The 21411-nt window shown below is 39.4% G+C and overlaps 1 protein-coding gene across 50 annotated transcripts in view; it reads left to right on the forward strand.

Annotated features, from left to right (window-relative positions):
• SEC31A (SEC31 homolog A, COPII coat complex component) overlaps nucleotides 1–16616 on the forward strand; it is an 87900-nt gene extending 71284 nt beyond the window's left edge. For 26 of the 50 annotated variants that reach the window (XM_023637813.2, XM_023637823.2, XM_023637826.2 and 23 more), the window contains 6 exons: nucleotides 5801–5839; nucleotides 7620–7678; nucleotides 8907–9170; nucleotides 11812–11931; nucleotides 14626–14697; nucleotides 16027–16616. In XM_023637813.2, coding sequence (XP_023493581.1) covers nucleotides 5801–5839; nucleotides 7620–7678; nucleotides 8907–9170; nucleotides 11812–11931; nucleotides 14626–14697; nucleotides 16027–16206 — 734 coding nt within the window. In that variant the 3' untranslated portion in view covers nucleotides 16207–16616. The remainder of the gene's footprint in view (nucleotides 1–5800; nucleotides 5840–7619; nucleotides 7679–8906; nucleotides 9171–11811; nucleotides 11932–14625; nucleotides 14698–16026) is intronic. The other 24 variants (XM_023637822.2, XM_023637827.2, XM_023637828.2 and 21 more) reach the window with 1 other exon arrangement.
• The last annotated feature ends 4795 nt before the right edge of the window (nucleotides 16617–21411 follow it).

Here is a 21411-nt window from a genome sequence, read left to right on the forward strand (position 1 = left end):
TTCTTTTTTAAAGATTAACACCTGAGCTAACAGCCATTGCCAATCTTTTTTTTTTTTTCCTGCTTTTTCTCCCCAAGTCCTCCCAGTACATAGTTATATATTCTAGTTGTAGGTCCTTCTGGTTCTGGTATGTGGGATGCTGCCTCAGCGTGGCCTGACAAGCGGTGCCGTGTCTGCACCCAGGATCCAAACCAGCGAAACCCTGGGCTGCCGAAGGGGAGTGTGTGAACTTAACCACTTGGCCATGGGGCCGGCCCCCTCTAGGAGTTTTATATTGTTCTCCTGATTGTGGGGTGATACAAACCCAAGTCTCTGAGTCTACAAAGCCCATGTTCATTCTTTACTGGATAGTTTAGTCCTGATGTGATAGAAATAGCTATCAGTGTTGGAATTACAAAAATCATTTAGCAACACTTTTAGGCATTTGTTACTTCATCATTTAAGTTAAATATTTGCATGGGTATTTTTTTCTCCTTAAGCAAAAGTGCATTTGGCCATGTGATAACATCTTTGCTTATATACAGAGTAACAGACTGTTCTAATCTGGCTGAGAAACAGTCACTAATAGGAAGAAGCAGCCAAACAACGATTTTTCAGTGTTCGGCATGCACTAAGCTGGCTGCTTTGTTACCTCTTGCATGTTAATAGTACCCTGTATTTCAATTAACAGTTACAGCTTTACATATTGTATTTTTTGACTTCCTAAAAATTTTGCTAAGGTCATACAAATAATTATCACTGGAAATTTTATCTTTGTTCTAATGTGTCTTAGATCATATCTTGGTTCTCTGTAGGAGTTGCAAATTCCACTTGTCCGGTGACTAATTCTTGACAGACACTGGGATTTTCAAGCCCTCTAACCATTAGTGAACCAGAAAATTATATGCCCATGGCTCAGAAAAACTAATGTTGCAATGATCAAAACGTTCAGTAAATTGTTACTGTTCAGTCTGTATCAGAATTTTTCAAGGCAGAAGTAGGGAGGCAAAAAGGACAGTACATTTCTAGTGAACAGCGCATAGCTTTGCTGTAAGTTGGCACATGAAATTGGCATTTGGGCCAAATTTTGGAAAGCCTTAACTACTAGGGTAAGAAATTTATACTTCACACAGTAAGAAAAGAAAGGTCCTCGTGCAGGGGTTTGAACTGCTGAGAGGCGTGGCCACAGTGGCACCTGAGGGAGGTTAGTCAGGAGGGCCTACAGAATAGATTGTGGGCAGCGTGGCAGGAACAGAGGCGAGGGAAGCAGGCCCTCTCCCGGTTTTCACTGTAAAATGGGAACAGCCTGAGTTAGGATAGTGCAAGGTTGTTTCAGTGGTGGCAGCACAGAAAGCAGGACGTTTTCCCTGTTTTACTGTCTAGAATAAGTAGGATATTGCCTGTCACTTTTTTTTTTGGTCCCTCATTTAATATGTGCTTATTGCTAGGGGAGAGCACTTTCAAATATGTAGGCCATAGAATTTTACTCAAAAAAATTGTTTTCTGATAAAATGACCTTCAAGGTATCATGAAGCTGTCTTTGAGTAAACATTGGTTTTCTTAAATAATGGCAAATTTAATTTAGGTATATAGTCTTAGGCTTCTTCACATAGAGTAGTCTTGAAGGGGCATGATATTGCATATTTTCATGAAAGAGTATTCTGAAAAATTTTTTTTTTAATTTTCATAAACATTCCTTAGTCAAATTATAAGTATCTGGTTTTAACATTTTAAGTAAAGGAGAGGAGCATGATAGCCCTCCTTACTTTTCTTTGGAAAATTCTGTTTTATCTCATGTCATTGGAAAATGACCTTAAGGATTCATGTCTTTCTAAATTTTAATTTTTAATTTTGTAACCCTTTTATTTTCTGTTGTGACATACTAGGCCTGTGAGGGAAAAGGAGAGGTATGTGGTTGACAAAGATGCTCTATTCTCTCCATCTCAAATTATCTTCTAGCCAAAAGTCTCCACACCATTGGCACTAATATTTTCTGTGAATCCACTGAAAAGTATCTTAGCCAGTGCATACATCCTATCATTATGCTCCTGCAAGAATACCTATGAACGTTCCCAGTGAGAAGTGGGATTCAAGTAAGGATGGTACGCAGCCCCACTCCTGCGTTTGAGACCAGGCAGTTCTCTCTTCTTCCCCAGAGACCCTGTGGAGAACTAATCCCGACACTAAGGTGGATAAGTGTCTCTAGTATCCAGTGATGTCCCATATTCACTTTTTAAATTAATTTTCCTTTGATTTTTATTAATTTTTCACTGTAGGATTTTGAAAGACTCCAAATAGTATAAAGAATAAAATTAAAATGATCTGTAATTCTAACACCCAAATATAACCACTAATAATTTAGGTTTATTTATTCACTTCATACACATATATACATACATATATGTATGCTTGTATGTTCACATGTATTAAAAAAACTTTTTAATGTGGTAAAATATACATAACATAAAATTTACCATTTTAACCATTTTTAAGTGTATAGTTGGGTAACATTAAGTACATTCACAATGTTGTACAACCGTCACCACCACCTATCTCCAGAACTTTTTCATCTTCCCCAACCGAAACTATGTACCCATTAAATCACTCCCCATTCCTCCCAGTCTTGGTAACCACTGTTCTACCTTCTGTCTCTATATATTTGACTACTCTAGGTACCTCATATAAGTAGAATCATGCAATATTTGTCCTTTTGTGGCTGGCTTATTTCACTGTCTTCAAGATTCATCCATGATGTAGCATGTGTCAGAATTTCTTTCCCTTTTAAGGCTGAATATTATTCCTCTGCATGTGTGTACCACATTTTGTTTATCCATTCATCTGCACCTGGACATTTTGGCTATTGTGTATAATGCTGCTGTGAACATGGGTGTACAAATATCTGTTCGAGTCCCTGCTTTCAGTTCTTTCGGGCATATACCTAGAAGTGGAATTGCTGGATGAAATAGTAATTCAATGTTTAATTTTTTGAAGAACCACCATACTGTTTTCCACAGTGGCTGTACCATTTTGCACTCCCACCAGCAGTGCACAAGGGTTCCAATTTCTCCACATCCACACCAACACTTGCTTTCTGTTTTTTTGATTCCACCTATTCTAATTGGTGTGAAGTAGTGTATCATTGTATGCATGCTTTTTTTTTTCTTTTTTTTTAAGATCCTGTTTTTCTTTTTTCCCCACAAAGCCCCCTGGTACACAGTTGTATATTTTTACTTGTGGGTCCTTCTAGTTGTGGCATGTGGGATGCCGCCTCAGCATGGCCTGATGAGTGGTGCCATGTCCGCCCCCAGGATCTGAACCGGTGAAACCCTGGGCCACTGAAGCAGAGCAGAGCTCACGAACTTAACCACTCGGCCACGGGGCCGGCCCCCAATGTGTGCATGCATTTTTAAAGAATTGAAATCATAACACACACATATAATTTTACATCTTACTTTTTTCTTAATATTGTACCATGAGCCATTTTTCCATGCCCTTTTAAAGTCACATCATGTTTTAATAAGAGTAAGAGTTTTATCCCCATTTTATAGTTTTTGAAAGAGTAAAAAAGATTATCTCCTCTTTACAGTTTTATGAAATAATTATGCCTAAGATGAGACTATGCTGTGCTGAATTTTTTTAAATGTTGACCAAGAGTATCCTTTTGCACATCTCTAATGAACCTCCATAATACTGTCTCCTGTCTATCTCTATAAAGTGGAGGTCAATTTAATTGTGTTTTTAAAAAGTCTATTTCAACAGTCAATTTAAAGACAAATGCAAAAAGATTGGAAGGGGTTCGAATTACAGCTGAAATAAAACTGCATTAAATTGAGAAGAGATTTGACCAAGGATTATCTGGGCGGAAATGAAATAAATGGCTAAACGCGGTTTGAGGTTAGGAGGAGTCAGTTACAGTGTGCTTTGAGGGTAACTTTGATTATTGTACAACTGTTACTGTGTATTCAACAGACACCCCACCCTCAAGTTGTGCAGGCTAGCCAACTGGCTGGTTGTTCCTGTTGAGAATCTTTTTGTTCCTGATTTGATTCAGTTTCACTCTTCAGCTTTGAATTTGGTTTGATTTCCTTATAACTTTGGTGTCATTTTACCCAAAGCTCATATGAAATCGCCCCACAAAATTTTTTGTGCTGCTAATAGATTGTGAAATCAGGATACCATCTGAGGTTTTAATACCCAGGTCTTAAGTCCTGCCATGAGGTTAGAGGAAAAACTGCTCTCATCTTTTGCTCATGCCTCTCATGGGGCAGGAGAGGAGGGCGTGTTCTTGAGACTGCTCCCTGAAAAAAAGGGTCAAGGCCAAGGTATTTCCACTACTTTTAGGTTTGTAATATATCGGCCCCCTCAGCCCAGAAGCTGAAGTCTGGTGCTGTTGAATTCATCAGTAGTTGCAAATCAGGTCAGTCGTCTGTCGTAAGGCTCACACAGTGACTCCCAGGGATTTATTAACTGTAGTCCTGTGAGGTCATATCTTACATGGGAAGTTAGGTTGTAAAGTCATCGTTTAAGGCAAAAATAGGAAATCACTTATAGTCAGTTATCCTTCATCACTCCTTTCTTCAGTTAAGCCCTCGATGAACAACTTGGCTCATGTTGAGGAGCCATATTGTATGAAAAACGTCTATCCATAAACCACACAGTGAGATTTCAAGATATGGGGTTACCTCTCCCACCTCACAATTTCTCTGGGGCATGTGCTTCTTGAAAAGAACTCAAACTGAATTGAACTCACTAATTAATTGCTATATTCTTTTGGTTTGTCTGTCCCCAAATGAAGATAGTTGGATTTCCATAAGTTATATGTACATATGATGTACCTCCACTGCATGCTTTTGATTGGAGGCCAGGCCAGGCCTGACCCTGAATATCTGACAGTTTTGGATTTGCTGTGTTAGTTTTCAGCCGCCTTTCCTCTTGTCCACTGCCAGAAACTTAAGAGAAATAGTGATTTCTGGAAGACTTGTGCTAAACAGTCTACAAATCCATATATTCTTACAGAAAAGACTATATTAGATGGTTACATATTTACTGGGCCTGTTCTCATTTGTGCTGATATCCATGGTGTGACCCCAGAAATTATAGTTTCTCCAGAATACGGACCCTTGGCGCCTCCCAAATCTAGCGGTCAAGTGGCACCACCTTGTTAAGATTGTCTGACATGCTTATCTTTAACAAGTACAGTGCCGAAGTCTGCAGGACAGTGTAGAAATCTCTCGTTTCTCTTTAAATCCCTGCTTCTGAAAGAGGGTATTGACCAGCAGCATTGGCATGACCTGGGAGCTAGCCAGAACAATAGAATTTCGGGCCCTACGCTATGCCTGGTGAATTAAAATCTGCATTTTATTAAGATCCTTAGGTGATTTGGATTCACAGCTTTATAATACTAAAATGGACACAGTAGTTATGTTAGGAAGTGCTCTCCCTTCAGTGATACTACTGAGCTTCATTGATCAAATAGTAGAGAAGAATCCATGCAAACAATTACGGAAATGTTATTTTAAATAGGAAGAAATAAAATTTTCTCTTAAAGAAGACAGCTAGCTCAGTAAGAGGAAAAAAAGTGATATTTAAGAGTTTGTTGTGTCTGACACGACTTAATTTGCTTTCCCCAAAAAGTGGTTGCTTTCTTAATTAGATAGAAGGCATTTCATGTGACTTGATTAAAAAGTACACTTTGTTCCCTTATAAAATTAGTTTATTCTTTCTGGGGGTTGATGGAGGAAGAAACAATTGCAAAATGCGCAGAGTTTAGAATGTCTTTATTGATAATACTGTTTAAGTGACTTTTACATTTTGTCTACAGAAAATCAGACTATGCAAGACCAGCCACCTATATTGGAAGGTGAATTGGTTATAAAATATATACCTTTAGAAATCTTTGAATCATTGAATACAATTAATGAATGGACATTCATAATAATGCATGTGAACTTCAAAGCTGATAATAATCCTAAATCTGATCATTATCATTTTTTAATTTAACTTCTTTTTTGAATCAAATCTTAGAACTGATTGGGGGTGGGAGGAAGGGCGAAATAGGTGAAGGGGATAAGAGGTACAAACTTCCAGTCATAAAATAAATAAGTCATGGGGATGCAATGTACAGAATAGGGAATACAGTCAATAATGTTATAAAAGTCCTATGATGACAGATGGTAACTAGTCTTATTTATAAGGGTGATTATTTTCTAATATAAATAAATGTCAAGTCACTGTGATACACTTGAAACTAATACACCTGAAACTGCAATTTAAAAAAAAAAAGTCTTAGAACTGATTGAATTAACATGGTGACACAAATAGCTTTAAATCATGAAAGTCATCTGTTTTATACAGCATCAAGACAACGACTATATCAAGATTGTCTGAGATATGAGTAAGATTAGAAGGTGATGGGAGAGATTTGAATGATTCATCTATGTATGACCAGAACTTTAAAAATTTGTTAAGCAGATAGCAGCCTGTCGTTTAAGATTTTGTGATTAGCTCTTGAGTGTTTTGAGGCTTATTTCACATTCTATCTCCTAGTAAACTTGTAGAAAACTAATTCTATTTTTAAAATCAAGGCAAATGATTATACGCTGATTAAGAGAAGTTGTTTTTTAAAAAATTTTTACAACATTAGTATGAGTCACAACTTCTTTGGTTTGCTAAGCAATTTTGTTGTGGTATAATATTGTGGAGATCAATAAAACAAATAAAAGGTAAAATACTGAAAGAATGGTTAAGTTGTTGAAAGAAGAGTAATTTTTTGTCTTTACATATACACATACCCCAAACTCAGTGAAAAGTCAAATTATTATATTGTGATTGAGAAATTATCCTATCTTATTTCCGGTATGTTTTATTCCTTTTTTCTTTAAAGATACTGACATTAAAGTATTTAATTAGTTCTGCTACTTATGTCCATTTCTCACTTTGAGGTGACAAAGTTTTTTTGTTTTTTGTTTTTTAGAAGAAATTTCCTAAAGTTGACTAGTTTAATCTTATATTGACTGGCAACCTAGAATTTTTTTTATGGCATTGAAAAAAATGCTTATCAGATATTTGAATGCCCTTTTCTGCTTTATAAGTAATTCCTAAGGCAAAGATGATAAATATTGTTGATGTCGTGTATTTAAGGTATGTTCTTTTAACAATATTGCTGTCATTTGAATAATTTGCTTACCCTGACTTGCTTATGTTGAATTGCTCTCTTGGGAAATAGGAGGTTGCTACTTTTATTCTTTTTTGTATGTTGAATATATCAAAAGCCTTTTTTTAGCAGACTCAAGTGATTTATTTTTTTCTTTATTAGGAGAGAACTGTTAACTGATCTTTGATCATTATACACCAGTATAGACATAAAGACTTCACTGTCCTTAAATATAGCACAGCTCTTTCACTTTAAATGGAAATAATGTCAAGGTGTCTTGCCTACTTAACCAAGGTCTTGTGATTATTAGAGATAATGAGTTTGAGAATCCAGGGCTACAGAGTGATCCCCCACAGCTCAGCTGGTAAAACTTTCGTGATAGTTATCTCAGGGTTATGGCAGAATTTGAAGGTGTTATATGATAAATACAATTTAGTTTTCTTCTTTTAAGGATTCTAAGCAAACTGTCCTCTATTATCTTTTTTAGGTCCTCAGAATGGTTGGAATGATCCTCCAGCTTTGAACAGAATACCCAAGAAGAAGAAGGTACTGGAAAAAGATGTCCATCCAGTTGTAGCCACCTGATGTGCACCACACTTCACTGACCCTTTTAAAGGCAAAACTTACTGACTGATGTATTTAAAGTGTATTTCAACTTGCATCTTCTAATCCGTGAAGGGACGGAAAAAAAGTAGAAAACAGTATGGTGGTATGAATTAAACCCCTTTTAGAAGGCAGGATGTAAATTCTCAACAGGTCTCTTTCAAAGAGTAGGAAACAAAATTTCAGGCTTCTCAAATGATTTATTGTTGGAAGTTACTTTGGTCTTTTGGCTCCAGGAGTAATCATGAATTTGGTAATTATGTTTTGGACTGTTTTTGTCTATCACATATAATATGAATGAAGAAATAGCCTTGTAGCTGAGCACTGTTGAGATGTCAGTAACTGTTGAGAGCTATTAGCACACAAAATAAGATTCTTCTTTCCTTCTGTCTCCCCAAGTCATTTTATTTTCTACCTTTTTTTTTTAAACTCCTGGTGATCTCCTTCCCCCAAGTATAGTGAGAGGCTATAACATAAAGACACTAAGTGAGCAAGAAAACCTAAAATTTAGGTTAGTAATAATCAGAAACAATCTTCTACAGTCATGCGCTACATAATGACATTTCGGCCAACGATGGACTACATATACGACAGTGGTCCCATAAAATTAGTACCATATAGCATAGGTCTGTAGTAGACTATACCATCTAGGTTTGTGTAAGTACACTCTATGATGTTCACATAATGACGAAAATCGCCATTTCTCAGAACATATGCCCGTTGTTAAGTAGCGTAGGACTGTACTTTTAGTGTGATTGAATTGATAGGTAATACATACCTAGTGATCTAGGAAAAGAGTATTACATGCTGATCATGTTAAACACACATTTGGTTATCTGATTCCAGAGTTTGTAGATATAATTCCTCATGCTTTGACATCCTCTTTCAAAAACACATGGTTTTGGCTCCCCATTATGAGAGTAAGTGTGGAAGGCAAAGGGGAAACTGAGAGGTCCAGGTTTATGCTCCCCACCCCTTTTAGTCAGATAAGCTCTACTTTTATATTTTACTCTAGAATTCTGCATAAAATTTCATTTGAAAAAAGTATTCTACTACTATTTAAAAAATTTTTTAACCATGAAATAGTCTTAATTCCCTTATTTAAAGCTGAGGAAATGTTGCTATTGGTTTTTTCTTACTCTTGGTGTCTTTTATTTCCATCTTCTGAAAGATGCCTGAAAACTTTATGCCTCCTGTTCCCATCACATCGCCAATCATGAACCCCTTGGGTGACCCCCAGTCACAGATGCTGCAGCAACAGCCTTCAGCTCCAGTACCACTGTCAAGCCAAGCTTCATTCCCACAGCCACATCTTCCAGGTGGCCAGCCCTTCCATGGCATACAGCAACCTCTTGGTCAACCAGGCATGCCACCATCTTTCTCAAAGCCCAATATTGAAGGCGCCCCAGGGGCTCCTATTGGAAATACCATCCAGGTAACAGTAAATCTGTGGAAGTGGAATGGGGAGATAGCTCTATTTCAGTACATTTTTTTAATGTGTTAACTTTTATAGTTATACTTTTATTAACAAACATCTAAATTTAGTTTCAATTTAGACAACCTAAATAAAAAATAGTACTCTTTTTTAAGATTAATCATGTATGTATATTATTTTTCAATGAAATGACCACATACAAACTTTCTAGAAGAGGCTTATATATTTGCCAGTCTGTGTTTACTATAACCTGGCAATTGCGGCGTTTCACTTGACCTAATCAGTAGCCACAATTTCAGGTCAGTTGAATCATATACATATCCACAGTTGCAAAGCAGAAGCTGTTTCCAAAGATCTTTCCCTTTAAAATATAAAAATGTAGTTGTTATATCTTTTCTTGTGTATGTGTAAGAGCTAACAACTTGTAGGCTTATCTTTGGATGGAGATAGAAATTCGTACTTGCTTTTCACATACAAACAGCTAGTTGGCAGGGTTCTAGACCGTGAAAAGTGTATCACGTTTGTATATAACTGACTTAGACATACAAAGATGAACATTTTGATCTATTCATGAAAAGTAAAGAGCTTGGGTCAAAGTTCAACATAAGACAATGAAACAGAAACAGATTCCTGCCCGAGTATGAAACTAGTTCTTCTGTTTTTGACTCATTGAAGTCAAATTTGGAAAGATTGTATCTCTATCACAAGAGTATACTTTGCTGTTAAGAGCGAGTTCTGCCTAAGAAACTTCTGAATGTTAAAAGTTACATTATAAAAACCAGTGTTTTGATGGAAGTGGGAGGACTTGCTTCTTTCCACAAGAATATCAATTGTAAAGACGCGTGTTAATTTTGTTTATGATTACAAGTCTGTGTTAGTTTGGGAAGCTACTTAGCCGTTCACTTTTGTTTAGACCTGGGTGCTCATGCTGTGCTCATCTAGACCGGAAGCTCAGTTACCATCGAAAGGGAGAGCTTCATAGCTGTATGTGTTCAGCCAGGCCGTAATATCCAGCTACCTACCTACATGGATGTCTCCAAGGCGCCTCCACTCAGCATGTCCAAAACCAAATTCATAGTCTTCTTCCCAAACCTAGTCTTCTTTTAGTGTTTCCTGTTTCAGTGAACAGCACCATAATCCTTTCTGTTTAATCCAGCCAAAAACCTGGGGATCATCTTTATACTCTTTTTGCCTTTAATCTCTCTTTCAAATCTGTCCACAAATCTTGTTGATGTTACTTTCGAGTCTCTCTCGAATCCCTTCTTCTCTCTGATTGCAGTCTGGCCACGATAGCTTCATCTCTAATCCTCAGCAATGCAGGAGCTTCTGATTGGTCTGCCTGCGTCTGCTTTGATCAGTCTCTAAACTGGTCTTGTCTCCTCTCTGCTTAAAACATTACAGCTCCCCCTTCTTCTCAGGATAAAGACCACAATATTTCACATTGTGTGGAAGCCTTCAGCTCATTGTCCTCTTTGCTCTCTCTCTGCTCCAGCCACAATGGCCTTCTTTTAGTCTCCTTGTGTCACGATCCTTGCTTTGCACATGTTCGTCTTCTGTCCTGAATGCTTGTCCTTCCCTATTTAACTGGTTAGCTCCTACTCATCCTTCCGATAGAACTTCCTGAAGAGAGCCTTCCCCTCAGGTAAATCCCAGTTATAGTTTTTGTTGGTTCCACTCACTACCACAGTTACTATTTTACATGCATTTAGGACTTTTTAAACTTTCTTTCTCTTCCATTAGCCTGTAAACTCCCTGAGGGCTGAGATCATTTCTGTATTGGCTCACCAGTACATAGCCAGTGCCTGGCACAATATTACCTAATATTTTTTGAATGAATGAACTAATAAGTCAAATCTTTAAAAACGTTAACATTCTTTCTTTGTTTTTCCATTTATCCACTCAGTAAACATCACAGTCTCATCTATCCTAACCTTGGGCTTAATCTTGCAGTTTGATAATAGCCCAGTTAACAACCTTAAAGAGTAAAGAATAGAAGGGGCCAGGTCGGTGGTGTAGTGATTAAGTTCACGCACTCCACTTCAGCAGCCCGGGGTTCACAGGTTTGGATCCCGGGCGTGAACCCAGCACCACTCTGCAAGCCGTGCTGTAGCGGCATCCCACATAAAATAGAGGAAGATTGGCACAGATGTTAGCTCAGCGATCTTCCTCAAGCAAAAAGAGGAAGATTGGCAACAGATGTTAGCTCAGGGCCAATCTTCTGCACAAAAAAAAATAGAGGAATGCCAGGATAAACAAAAATGAGCCAACAAGCAGAGCAAGCAGCTGCTCTAACCAGCCAATTTTGTAAATGCTTTGTTCTTTTTATTTCCTTCTGGCACAGGTCTACTTCCCATCAGTTACATACAATAGTGATGAACATATATCCCATAATTAATCAAACACCTTATATCCAATCCTGTTTTTGAAAATTGAAGCAGTAAGAAGAGTGCCTCTACCTTCTGCTGGATATCTTGTTTTCATTTTTGCTTATCCCGGTTGATTTCACATGTTAATTTTTCATTTGATTTTGAATAGCCTGTCTATAAGGTAGTTGGTTTCCCTTGATCACAGAGTTGCAGGATATTGTGTATAAGTAGCTTCTGGTCATTTCGTGGTCATTTTATGGTATTCTTTCTTCCAGCATGTGCAGTCTTTGCCAACGGAAAAAATTACCAAGAAACCTATTCCAGATGAGCACCTCATTCTAAAGACCACATTTGAGGACCTTATTCAGCGCTGCCTCTCTTCAGCCACAGATCCTGTATGTGTTTTTTTCATGTTTTGCTTGATTAAAATAATCCTTTATGGAGCTCTTCTATAGTTATTGCTTGAAGTCCTACAAGATATATTTTAAAAGTTTGCACAAAAGTCATAAAGCTAGCGCTTACGTAGTTTGCTTTACATGTAGAAATGTATTTAGTTGCTTTTTATATTTATAGATCTATTTAATCCTCACAACAACCCCATGGTAGGTAGACTTGTCATCTTTATTTTGCAGATGAAGAAATTAAGGCAAAAAGCTGTTACGTAATACCAAAAGTCAGAGCCAGCATTCAAACCAGGTCTGGCTCCAGGCCTCATGCTCTCAGCCACTGTGCTGCCCTGCCTCTTCTCATCCACAGACCTCCTGTTTGGCACATAAATAGAACAGAACAGTGATGTGCAAGAAATTCAGATTTGGGGTTTCTTTCTGAGCTTACAATCAAAGCTTTTAAAAGTAGATAGATAATCTTTGCAAAGATCTTAAAAATAGTTAGGTGTTTTAGATATTGGAGTCAATTAGTAGTTAAAGCAACTGATTTTGCTTAGTTTACTTAGAGAAGGCCTGTGTATTGGCAATAACAAAAATTCCAGAAAGCCAGTCTTGTTTTATAAGATGAAATTTCAATTTCTGCCAACAAACATTGAATATATTTATTTAGCCACTGGCCACTTGTCTGCTTGAAAAACAGGTTCTGGAATGTGTTGTTTCATCAAACGTTGAGTATTAATGTGTGCAGCCTTCTGGTCTTTTGGAAAGCAATTCCCTGTACTGAAAGTATCAGGAAAGCAGAGGTAGGGATAGGTTAACATAAACTATGCGCCTGGCATTCTGGGAGTGATGGAAAGACAGAGCTGAGAACAGAGAGCAGATGAAGCTGACAGCCAGGTATACACTATCCCCTATGCACACCTCTGAATAGGCAGGCCACAGTCATTCAGATTAGAGCAGTCTGAATAAAAATGCAGGAAAACTCCAGTCCTCCTTCAGGCTGAGTCAGGATGGAGAGGTTGGGAGGACACAGTACACAGCCCAGCTTAGTAAATTCTGTTGAGTTTGACCTTCTTTAGTTACCATTCCATCTTCCTTTTGGGTCTGCAGGAGCCCTGGGCAAAAGAGAACCGCAAAGGACAAACTGTTCCTGTAATTCCTGTATCTAGTTGGGAAAGAAGTTCTAACATCCTGTGCTGCCCAGCTGCCCCCACCCCCTCAGGGTAGGGCTCCTGCTGGTGGCTAAGTGAGATTAGCTCTGAAAAGGGATTGTAAGGGTTCCCCTCTACACGAGTCCGTTTTAATCACTAGTTGGAATCATTTTTATAGGCTGCTTTCTTCCTGTTTTCACTTTAATTATGTCCAAAAACCACAAAGTAATTTTGCAGCACAACTTAGTCTGTAATGTTATTCTTGATGGCCTCATCTCTTCCTCCCTCCTCTTCTGGCACATTGACATTCCTTACTCAAACACACCAAGAGTGCACCAGCCTCAGGGACTTTGTACTTGCTGCTCCTTCTGCCTGGAACTCCTCCCCCCCGTAACTGCGTTGCTCACCCCTCACTTGTTCCGGGCGTCTGCTCACACGTTCCGTCAGCCATCAGGCCTTCCTTTACCACCCCGACACCCAACACTTCTAGCCTCCTAGCCCTGTTCACTTTTCTTCATGTCACTCATACAACATATTGTTTATTTAGTACTTTTTCCCCACCCAGTAGAATATGAGCTCCGTGAGACGCAAGGCTGTCTCAGCATGGCACATAGCAGGCCCTCGAGAAATACTGAAAAACAGTGTCACTTCGAAGGCTGTTGCGTAGTATAGATCATTAAGTTAATCACATTGTAATTTTAAACCTTTAATTTGAGCTTGAGAATAGTTTTCTCTCACTAATAGTACTAGGATTGGGGGGGGAGCTCCTTAATTTAAGAACTCATTTTACTACTTTTCTTAGTAATCTTAAGTCACCAGAAGATAATTTCCTTTTTTTCTTGGTCTTTTGAAGGCTCAGAAAGAGGCAGGATTAAACATGTCAAATGTGACTAAGTGTATAAGTCATATTTTTGAAAAGTTAAAACAAGATTCCAGGACTGGCCCCGTGGCCTAGTAGTTAACCCTGGCACGCTCCACTTCAGTGGCCCAGGTTCAGTTCCTGGGTGCAGACCTATACCACTTGTCAGCAGCCATGCTGGTGGCGACCCATATACAAAATAGAGGAATACTGGCACAGATGTTAGCTCAGGGCGAATCTTCCTCAGCAAAAAAACCCACAAGATTCCAGTTCACCTATATATCTGCCTTCTAGCACCCATAATGTATAGTACCTGCACTTAGACCTTCCTTTCTCTAGTACCCGGCCCCATTGCTGCCTCCAGATGGCCCTTCCTGTTGCTTGTGGATATAGTACAGGTGTACGTGCAGACACCTTGTCAAGTGAGTCTACAATCCACGTGAAATCCAACCAGTCCTCCATTTTGCACACCGGAAGGAAGAGGCTCGGCCTCTCGCTCTCCTCCCCCCATTAATAGAATACTGATCTCTGTCCTATGTAATCTGTTCAAGTTTCTTGATCATTGTTGTTTCCGTTTCTTTATAAAATGAAGCTGTTTAACATGAGTGTAAGGTTTAGTGAAATGAGATAGGGCAAGTTCTTGGATAAAAGTTAATGTTCAAATATAACATATCTGTTTTTCCTCTTCTGCAGCAAACCAAGAGGAAGCTAGATGACGCCAGCAAACGCTTGGAGTTTCTATATGATAAACTTAGGGAACAGACAGTAAGTTTATGGGGAAAAGAGAGATTTATGATAATCATTTATTCCTGGCTGCTAGGAGAATGCGTGTCCTGTCAGCGCTCACATAGAGTATGCTTGTGGGCAAAGTTGTCTTTATAGAACGGGCTTTGCTCTAACTGAATCTTAAATCTTGTTCAGTGGGAATGAGGGGATAAGGCAGAGTGTTGTGTGAGAGAGAAATTGTAACCTTTCTTATGACAGAAAGTAGAAATACAAACTGGCTGTATTGGCCCTAACGTAACTGGTCTTCTATTCATTTTATATGTGCCTTGAATCAAGAAATCAGAGACCACATCTGTACCCTGTCATAGTCTAAGACTTCTGGTCCTTTTCTTCTGGAACAGCTGTGACATAAAGGCAGAGCCAGATGTAGCCGCCAGATGAGCAGATTATTGTGCTGTCACTATGAGGACAGCCAGCAGTATGAGGACATGCACTGTGTCTTCTGTTCCTTTGTCCCCACCTCTCCATTCCTTTCTGGAATATTTTCGTTTTATTAATGAAAGCACTAGAATAGGAGAGCAAAAAAGAACTGGGACTTTTCTTATATTTTTGCATTTCAGCATTCCTCTTCCCCATTCCCCACACCAATCCCATCAAATAAAAATAACCAATTATCTCAGAACCAAGCTGAAGAAAGTTGATACAACAATGGAAGTGGTGTGGTCCTTGAACTGATCTAAAATAAAGTCTTCCCTCAAAAGTATGGGCATGTAAGCCAAGTAATGACATGGAAAAAAACTAGAGGTTTGATGGTTTTAAGAGCTGACAGGATTGTAAACAGCAGTTAGTTGGTAAATTGAGTCCGTGAAGAGGCTGTTGCTGTGCTAATAGAAGTAGAGCACAAGCTCAGGACCTCTGCTGTAGGCAGTACTTTAGAATACGCGGGGTTCTTTGAGATAGCATGACTGAGAACCTTTAAACTCCTTCATGTGCATGGGAAAAGTCTGAAAAGGTGTGAGGCTGTGTCTGAAATAATTGAAGAATTGAAGCTCTTACGTGGAGAGACATGTTAGCATTTCAGCGTGGGGAGGGAATCTGGCTGCTTTTCCGTAAGAAAATACCTGGCTTATCATACATGTATAATCATAAATAATTTCTTTACATAAATAATTTTGTCATGATTCTCTTTTGTAACTTAAGTGTTGCTTGGTCCAAGAAACTATTTCCAGAAATGCTAAACGGTTTATATCTTTTTTGTAATGTCTGTTTCAAGTTGCTTTTAAATATCAAGGTTTAATGTTTGTAGAGGGTCTCATTGGAAATTCTCCCTTAACTTAATTCTTTCTCTTGGTTCCACCTTTATTTCAGCTTTCACCAACAATCATCAGTGGTTTACACAGCATTGCAAGGAGCATTGAAACGAGAAACTACTCAGAAGGGCTGACCATCCACACACACGTCGTGAGCACCAGCAACTTCAGCGAGACCTCCGCCTTCATGCCAGTTCTCAAGGTCGTTCTCACCCAGGCTCATAAGCTGGGTGTCTGAAAGGACAGCGTCGCTCCCGGCCGATATTGCCATTTTTCCAAAGAAACATGTTTTAAGAAATGATATGATATGGACCAGTCCTCATTCGCATGTTTCCATAGCAGCCAGTCACAAGCCTTTCTTTACACTGTTTCTGTGGATGTACTCGCCTTAGAAGCGCTCGAACCCTGGTGCTTTCTTTTGTTTTACTCTTTTGTTGCCCACGATGATTTTCCTGTTCTGCAGAGTGTATTCCCTGTGTTACACAAAGGATGTTTTCCTGAAGTATTCTGATGAAATATGGTTTTTGAACCCTCGTATACTTTTTGGAAAAGGAGCATCTGGTTATGCATAAAGCAGAGCTAAAACTAAATTTCTTTCATGTCCTCCCTGCTTCCTCCGTGTCAATCAGATTAAAGTGTGTAATCTTATTTTTATGTGTATGTAGTCTTTTTTTAAACAATTGCTCACAGTTTAGTTTAATTCCTAGTTTTTGTGTCTTTGGCTTTACTCTGGTCCTGAACAAATAACTAAATTTAAAGCTGCTACATAGATTTTAGCAAATACCAATGAAAAGTGGGATCACTAGCTTTAAGTATCTATAGGAAAAGACTGAGCATTTTCATTCTGTAGAATGCATTGAACTTTTTTCTGTTAATAAATATTTTCAATATTCTATTGGAGTTTTAAGATTGATTTTATATATTGAACTTATGTTTAAGTTCAGAAAGAAAACTTTAATTTCTGTCAGCTTCCTGAATCAAAGCCAGACATTTTTTGGCCAGTTGTTTTTGTCAAGTGATTTTATTATAATCTGTCTTCAGAACAGAGTGGTGGAGGCCGGCCCCATGGCCGAGTGGTTAAGTTTGCGCACTCCGCTTTGGCAGCCCAGGGTTTCGCCAGCTCGAATCCTGGGTGTGGACTTGGCACCACTCAAGCCATGCTGAGGCGGCACCCCACATGCTACAACTAGAAGGACCCACAACTAAAAATACACAACCAGGTACCCGGGGGCTTTCGGGAGAAAAAGAAAAACTAAAATCTTTAAAAAAGAACAAAAAAACAGTATGGTAAACCAAAGATAATGGTCTGTATAGAATTTTGAGAATTAAATGCTAATAATTTTTCATTGTTTATGCAAGTTTACCTAAGTAAACTAGAAAATAAACACTGCTCCTGCCATGGAGGTAGAGGGGCTGTTTCAAGGAGTCAGAGGAGTTCGTCAGGGTTCTGCAGCCTGAGTGAGAGTTTCCAAGAACCTCTCAATTTCCTCTGTCAGGGATTCCCTACTCACCAAATAAAACTCCTGTTTTAAAAATCAGCCAACTCTGGGGCTGGCCTGGTGGTGTAGTGGTTGGGTTTGCCCCCTCCGCTTTGGCAGCCCAGGGTTTGCAGGTTCAGATCCCAGGTTCAGACCTATACACTGCTCATCAGGCCATGCTGTGGTGGCGTCCAACATAAAAAATAGAGAAAGATTGGCACAGATGTTAGCTCAAGGGCAATCTTCCTCACCAGAAAAAAAAAAAACCCAACTCAATTTATAGCTCAGAATGCTTTCATAACTAAAAAAAGGAGGACTTTGATGGGCTGTGTGAGCATTGGAGCCCCAGGAATGGGGTGATATTTGGCACCCTGCTCTTCAGTCTCCTGGGAGTCTGAATCAGTTCTATGATTCATTGAAATGGCAACTTGACCTTCTGGACCTGGCCCTCGACTGGGGTGCCAGCCCAAAACCCCGTCTGAGCAGCAGGCTGGCCTGTATTAATTCTCTCCATTTATTGCCCTTACAGTGAGGATTTGTGTTATGGCTCCAAGTTTACCCACCACGACAATGGCATAATTGGTAGCATTTTACAAGAGAACAAATTCCTAAAAGATGAGAAACAAGAGTAGGTGGCAGTGGAGCCCTGGCCAACCCCAAAGGTTTTACAAGTAGGAATGTAAAAACTGTTTGCCCCTGACATCTGAGCAGTCATTACGTCTCCTTTTTCAATATAGCATTGTGATGTTTTTCCCCTCTGTGGAGACATTTCTCCACATGGCTTAGAACTGGAGAATTTTCACATGACTGGATGGAGATAAGAAGAGCTGAACCCCAAATAGTGTTTTGTCTCTAAAAGTATGAAGATAATAGGAGATTATGGAAAGAGATTAGTTGTTTTCCTGAAGAAAAGAAAACAACTTTCAAAAAGTGTTCTTTTTTTAAAAGTAGATAAAAAATTTCAACTTGATTTTGTGAATGAGTCTGTTTTTAATGTTTTCATCTCTGAAGATATGACAGTGCAGGCCTGCACAGTTCAGGCACCTCTGTGAGGCTATTCTTAATTTTTTTTTTTTTTTTTTTTTTGAGGAAGATTAGCCCTGAGCTAACTGCTGCCAATCCTCCTCTTTTTGCTGAGGAAACCTGGCCCTGAGCTAACATCCATGCCCATCTTCCTCTGCTTTATGTGTGGGACGCCTACTACAGCATGGCTTGCCAAGCGGTGCCATGTCCACACCCGGGATCCGAACTGGCGAACCCCGGGCCACTGAGAAGCAGAACGCTCAAACTTAACCACTGCGCCACCCGGCCGGCCCCAAGGGTATTCTTGTATAAAGACCTGGTGTGTGATACAACCACAGCTGGTTCTGTCTTGGAAGATTATAGCTGTACCCTTGCCATTACTTCATATATGGTGACCAGTCCTTCTTTCTGAACCCCAAGCCTGTTCAATTTTGCTGCTTATGTTTTGTGCCTTTTATTTTTTTTAGCCTACTTAATTTTAAAACAAGGAAAGGGGTCTGAGGGAAAGTGATAGGTGGGGCTGAGTGTTGGCCAGGAGATGTGTCAAAGCTCTGGGGTGGTGCTTTCGTATTGCACCTGCTTCTCGCCTCCGTTCTTCATGCAGCCTTTGGGCTGTGTGGACGCACCCTTAGGCCCCATTTGAGAATGCGTGCATGTAATGGGATACACAGCTGCTGGAGGTAGTTGTTCAGTTGAACAGTGTGGCAGCAGGAAAAATTGGGAACAGCCGCTCTACACCTGACTGTTGAGCATCCAGTGAACCTGTATATTCCTTTGGATTCAGAAAATTCCCACGCGTCCTGGAGGACAGAAAGGCAGTGGGATTCCTGGCAACTGGATGTACCCTCATTATCCAACACCTGCCTGAAAGATTAAAGGGAGGGATAGTGACAATGCCTTTCTGACAATCACCTGTCTCCTGAGGCAGATTTGGCTTCACCTAAGAATGACTCCAAGGCCATCTGCTGACTCCTCTGCCATGGTGGGGCTTCATATGAACTGTCATGAAGATTTGGCAAATAAGTGTGTGCACATCTGTGTATGTATGCACACATCCATATGCACACATGCTCTCCTCTTTATTGTGTCCTTCCACTGCCATGGTGGCAGCATTCCCAAACACAACCCCTGACAAATCTATAGGCATGTTCATCAAATGCTGGAGATGTCACATATATTATTTCAGACCATTCAATGAATAGAGGGACTGTCTATGCACAGAAAATCTTAACTGTTTAATCATGGACAAACGCCCCAAATCTTTCAACCAAACTAGATTACAAAAAAAAAATCAATCAAATTAGCTTTATAGTTCCACTTTTCCTGGTGCACGATTTGTTTTATTGACACTTCTGTGGCATTGGTTCTGCTCCATGCTTTGGTAACCATACTTGGTAACCATACCAGTCGCTGAGGCTCAGGTTGCCTCATGTGCATATAAGCCTGATTGGGGTCAAACTGTACCATTCTTCAAATTCCAGCTGTTTATCTTTTTTGCCCCTCTGGGAGGTATGGGATGTGTGGGTTTTAAGGTGGTTGGAGTAGATGTTGAAAAATCTAATGAATCAAACAAAAGGAAATAGACTGTGATTTAGCGGTGGTGCATGTTTTTTGTACTCTGGATTAATGTTTCCAGAGACCTGCTAAAGTATTTATTTAGCAAACAGTGTTAATGTTGTTACTACTGAAACACTTACAATGACTTTGTACAAACATCATTACTCAGTAATATCTGAGCTCTTTATTCTAATGGAGCTGCTCTCCCTGTTGCATTTGAATTCGATTTTGGCTGACAATCCATAGGCCTAGAAGCCTATTGTTCATCAGGTGGGCCTGTCTCTTCTTTTATTGCTGATGCTTGTAATTTCCCAAACCCTGACCTTTCTAAAACCACCTTTCGTGTATCAGCGGGCTCACACTACGCAAATGGAGGGGGCAGGACGTCAGCAGCATTGTGAAATAGAGAAAACCTTCCTATTTCGAAAAGATGCAAGAGCTTGTTGGGTTTTTAGTTCTTATAAGTGAAGTTAAACCTAATGAAACTTGTGTCCACCACATCTCCCATCATGTCTTTTGTACCTTTACAGGCTATTCCGTTTCCCTGCATCTGAGGGTAGCATCCTCGCATTGTTGTTAACTTGGTTTCTTTACTTCAGTAAATATTTATGAATATGTTTTATGCACTTCAGTACAGACTTCATGTCCAAACAGGTGTGTTTCCAGGTAGGCAATCTAAAATGAATTGGTAGAGACTATCGCAGGCACAGAATGCATTCAAATTCAATTAGAAAAGGCAAGTTCCAGACCTTTTTTTCTGAATAGTAAGAAGGTAGTGAGCATATTATATATTTTAAGGGAGCCATTAAGGATGACCTCAGTAAGTATGATTTGGTTAATGATGAAAAAGTACAAGATGAAATGAAATGAAAGTCATTTCATCTTGTACTTTTCCTATAAAGGAACCGCCCACTCTAGGACTAGAATGTGCGGTGAAATTGAATATAAAATCAGAGTTCGGCAGTAAAGAAGGAAAGCAAGCATCTCCTAAAAGTGACCTAAAGTAATTTCCTTTCCTTCTGGATGTATCTCCAAATAACAGATGACCTTCTCTGACCACCATTTCTGCATTAAGGAGTCTCTGGGAGAGAACAAATCAATTCAAGCTGAAGGCAAGTCCACAGAGTGCCCTCCCAGGAGGGACCACTTAGACACACTGATTGAAGGGATCCAACTTTCAGCTGACAGGGCACAGGGCTGGGCACTTCAGTCCTCACAGCAGCCCGGGGAGCTCAGCTATTGATGTCAGGGATCTGGTGCAGCTGGTAAGCAGAGGGATCTGGATTCAAACCCAGGTCTCTGCCTAGTCAGCACATCTTTTTTTCACAAAACCACATTTTTCCCAAAGTAAGGATAACTGCTAGTACAACAAAAACCTGGGTTTT

This window comes from Equus caballus, chromosome 3 (assembly GCF_041296265.1).
Source record: "Equus caballus isolate H_3958 breed thoroughbred chromosome 3, TB-T2T, whole genome shotgun sequence".
Classification (NCBI taxonomy): Eukaryota; Metazoa; Chordata; class Mammalia; order Perissodactyla; family Equidae; genus Equus; species Equus caballus.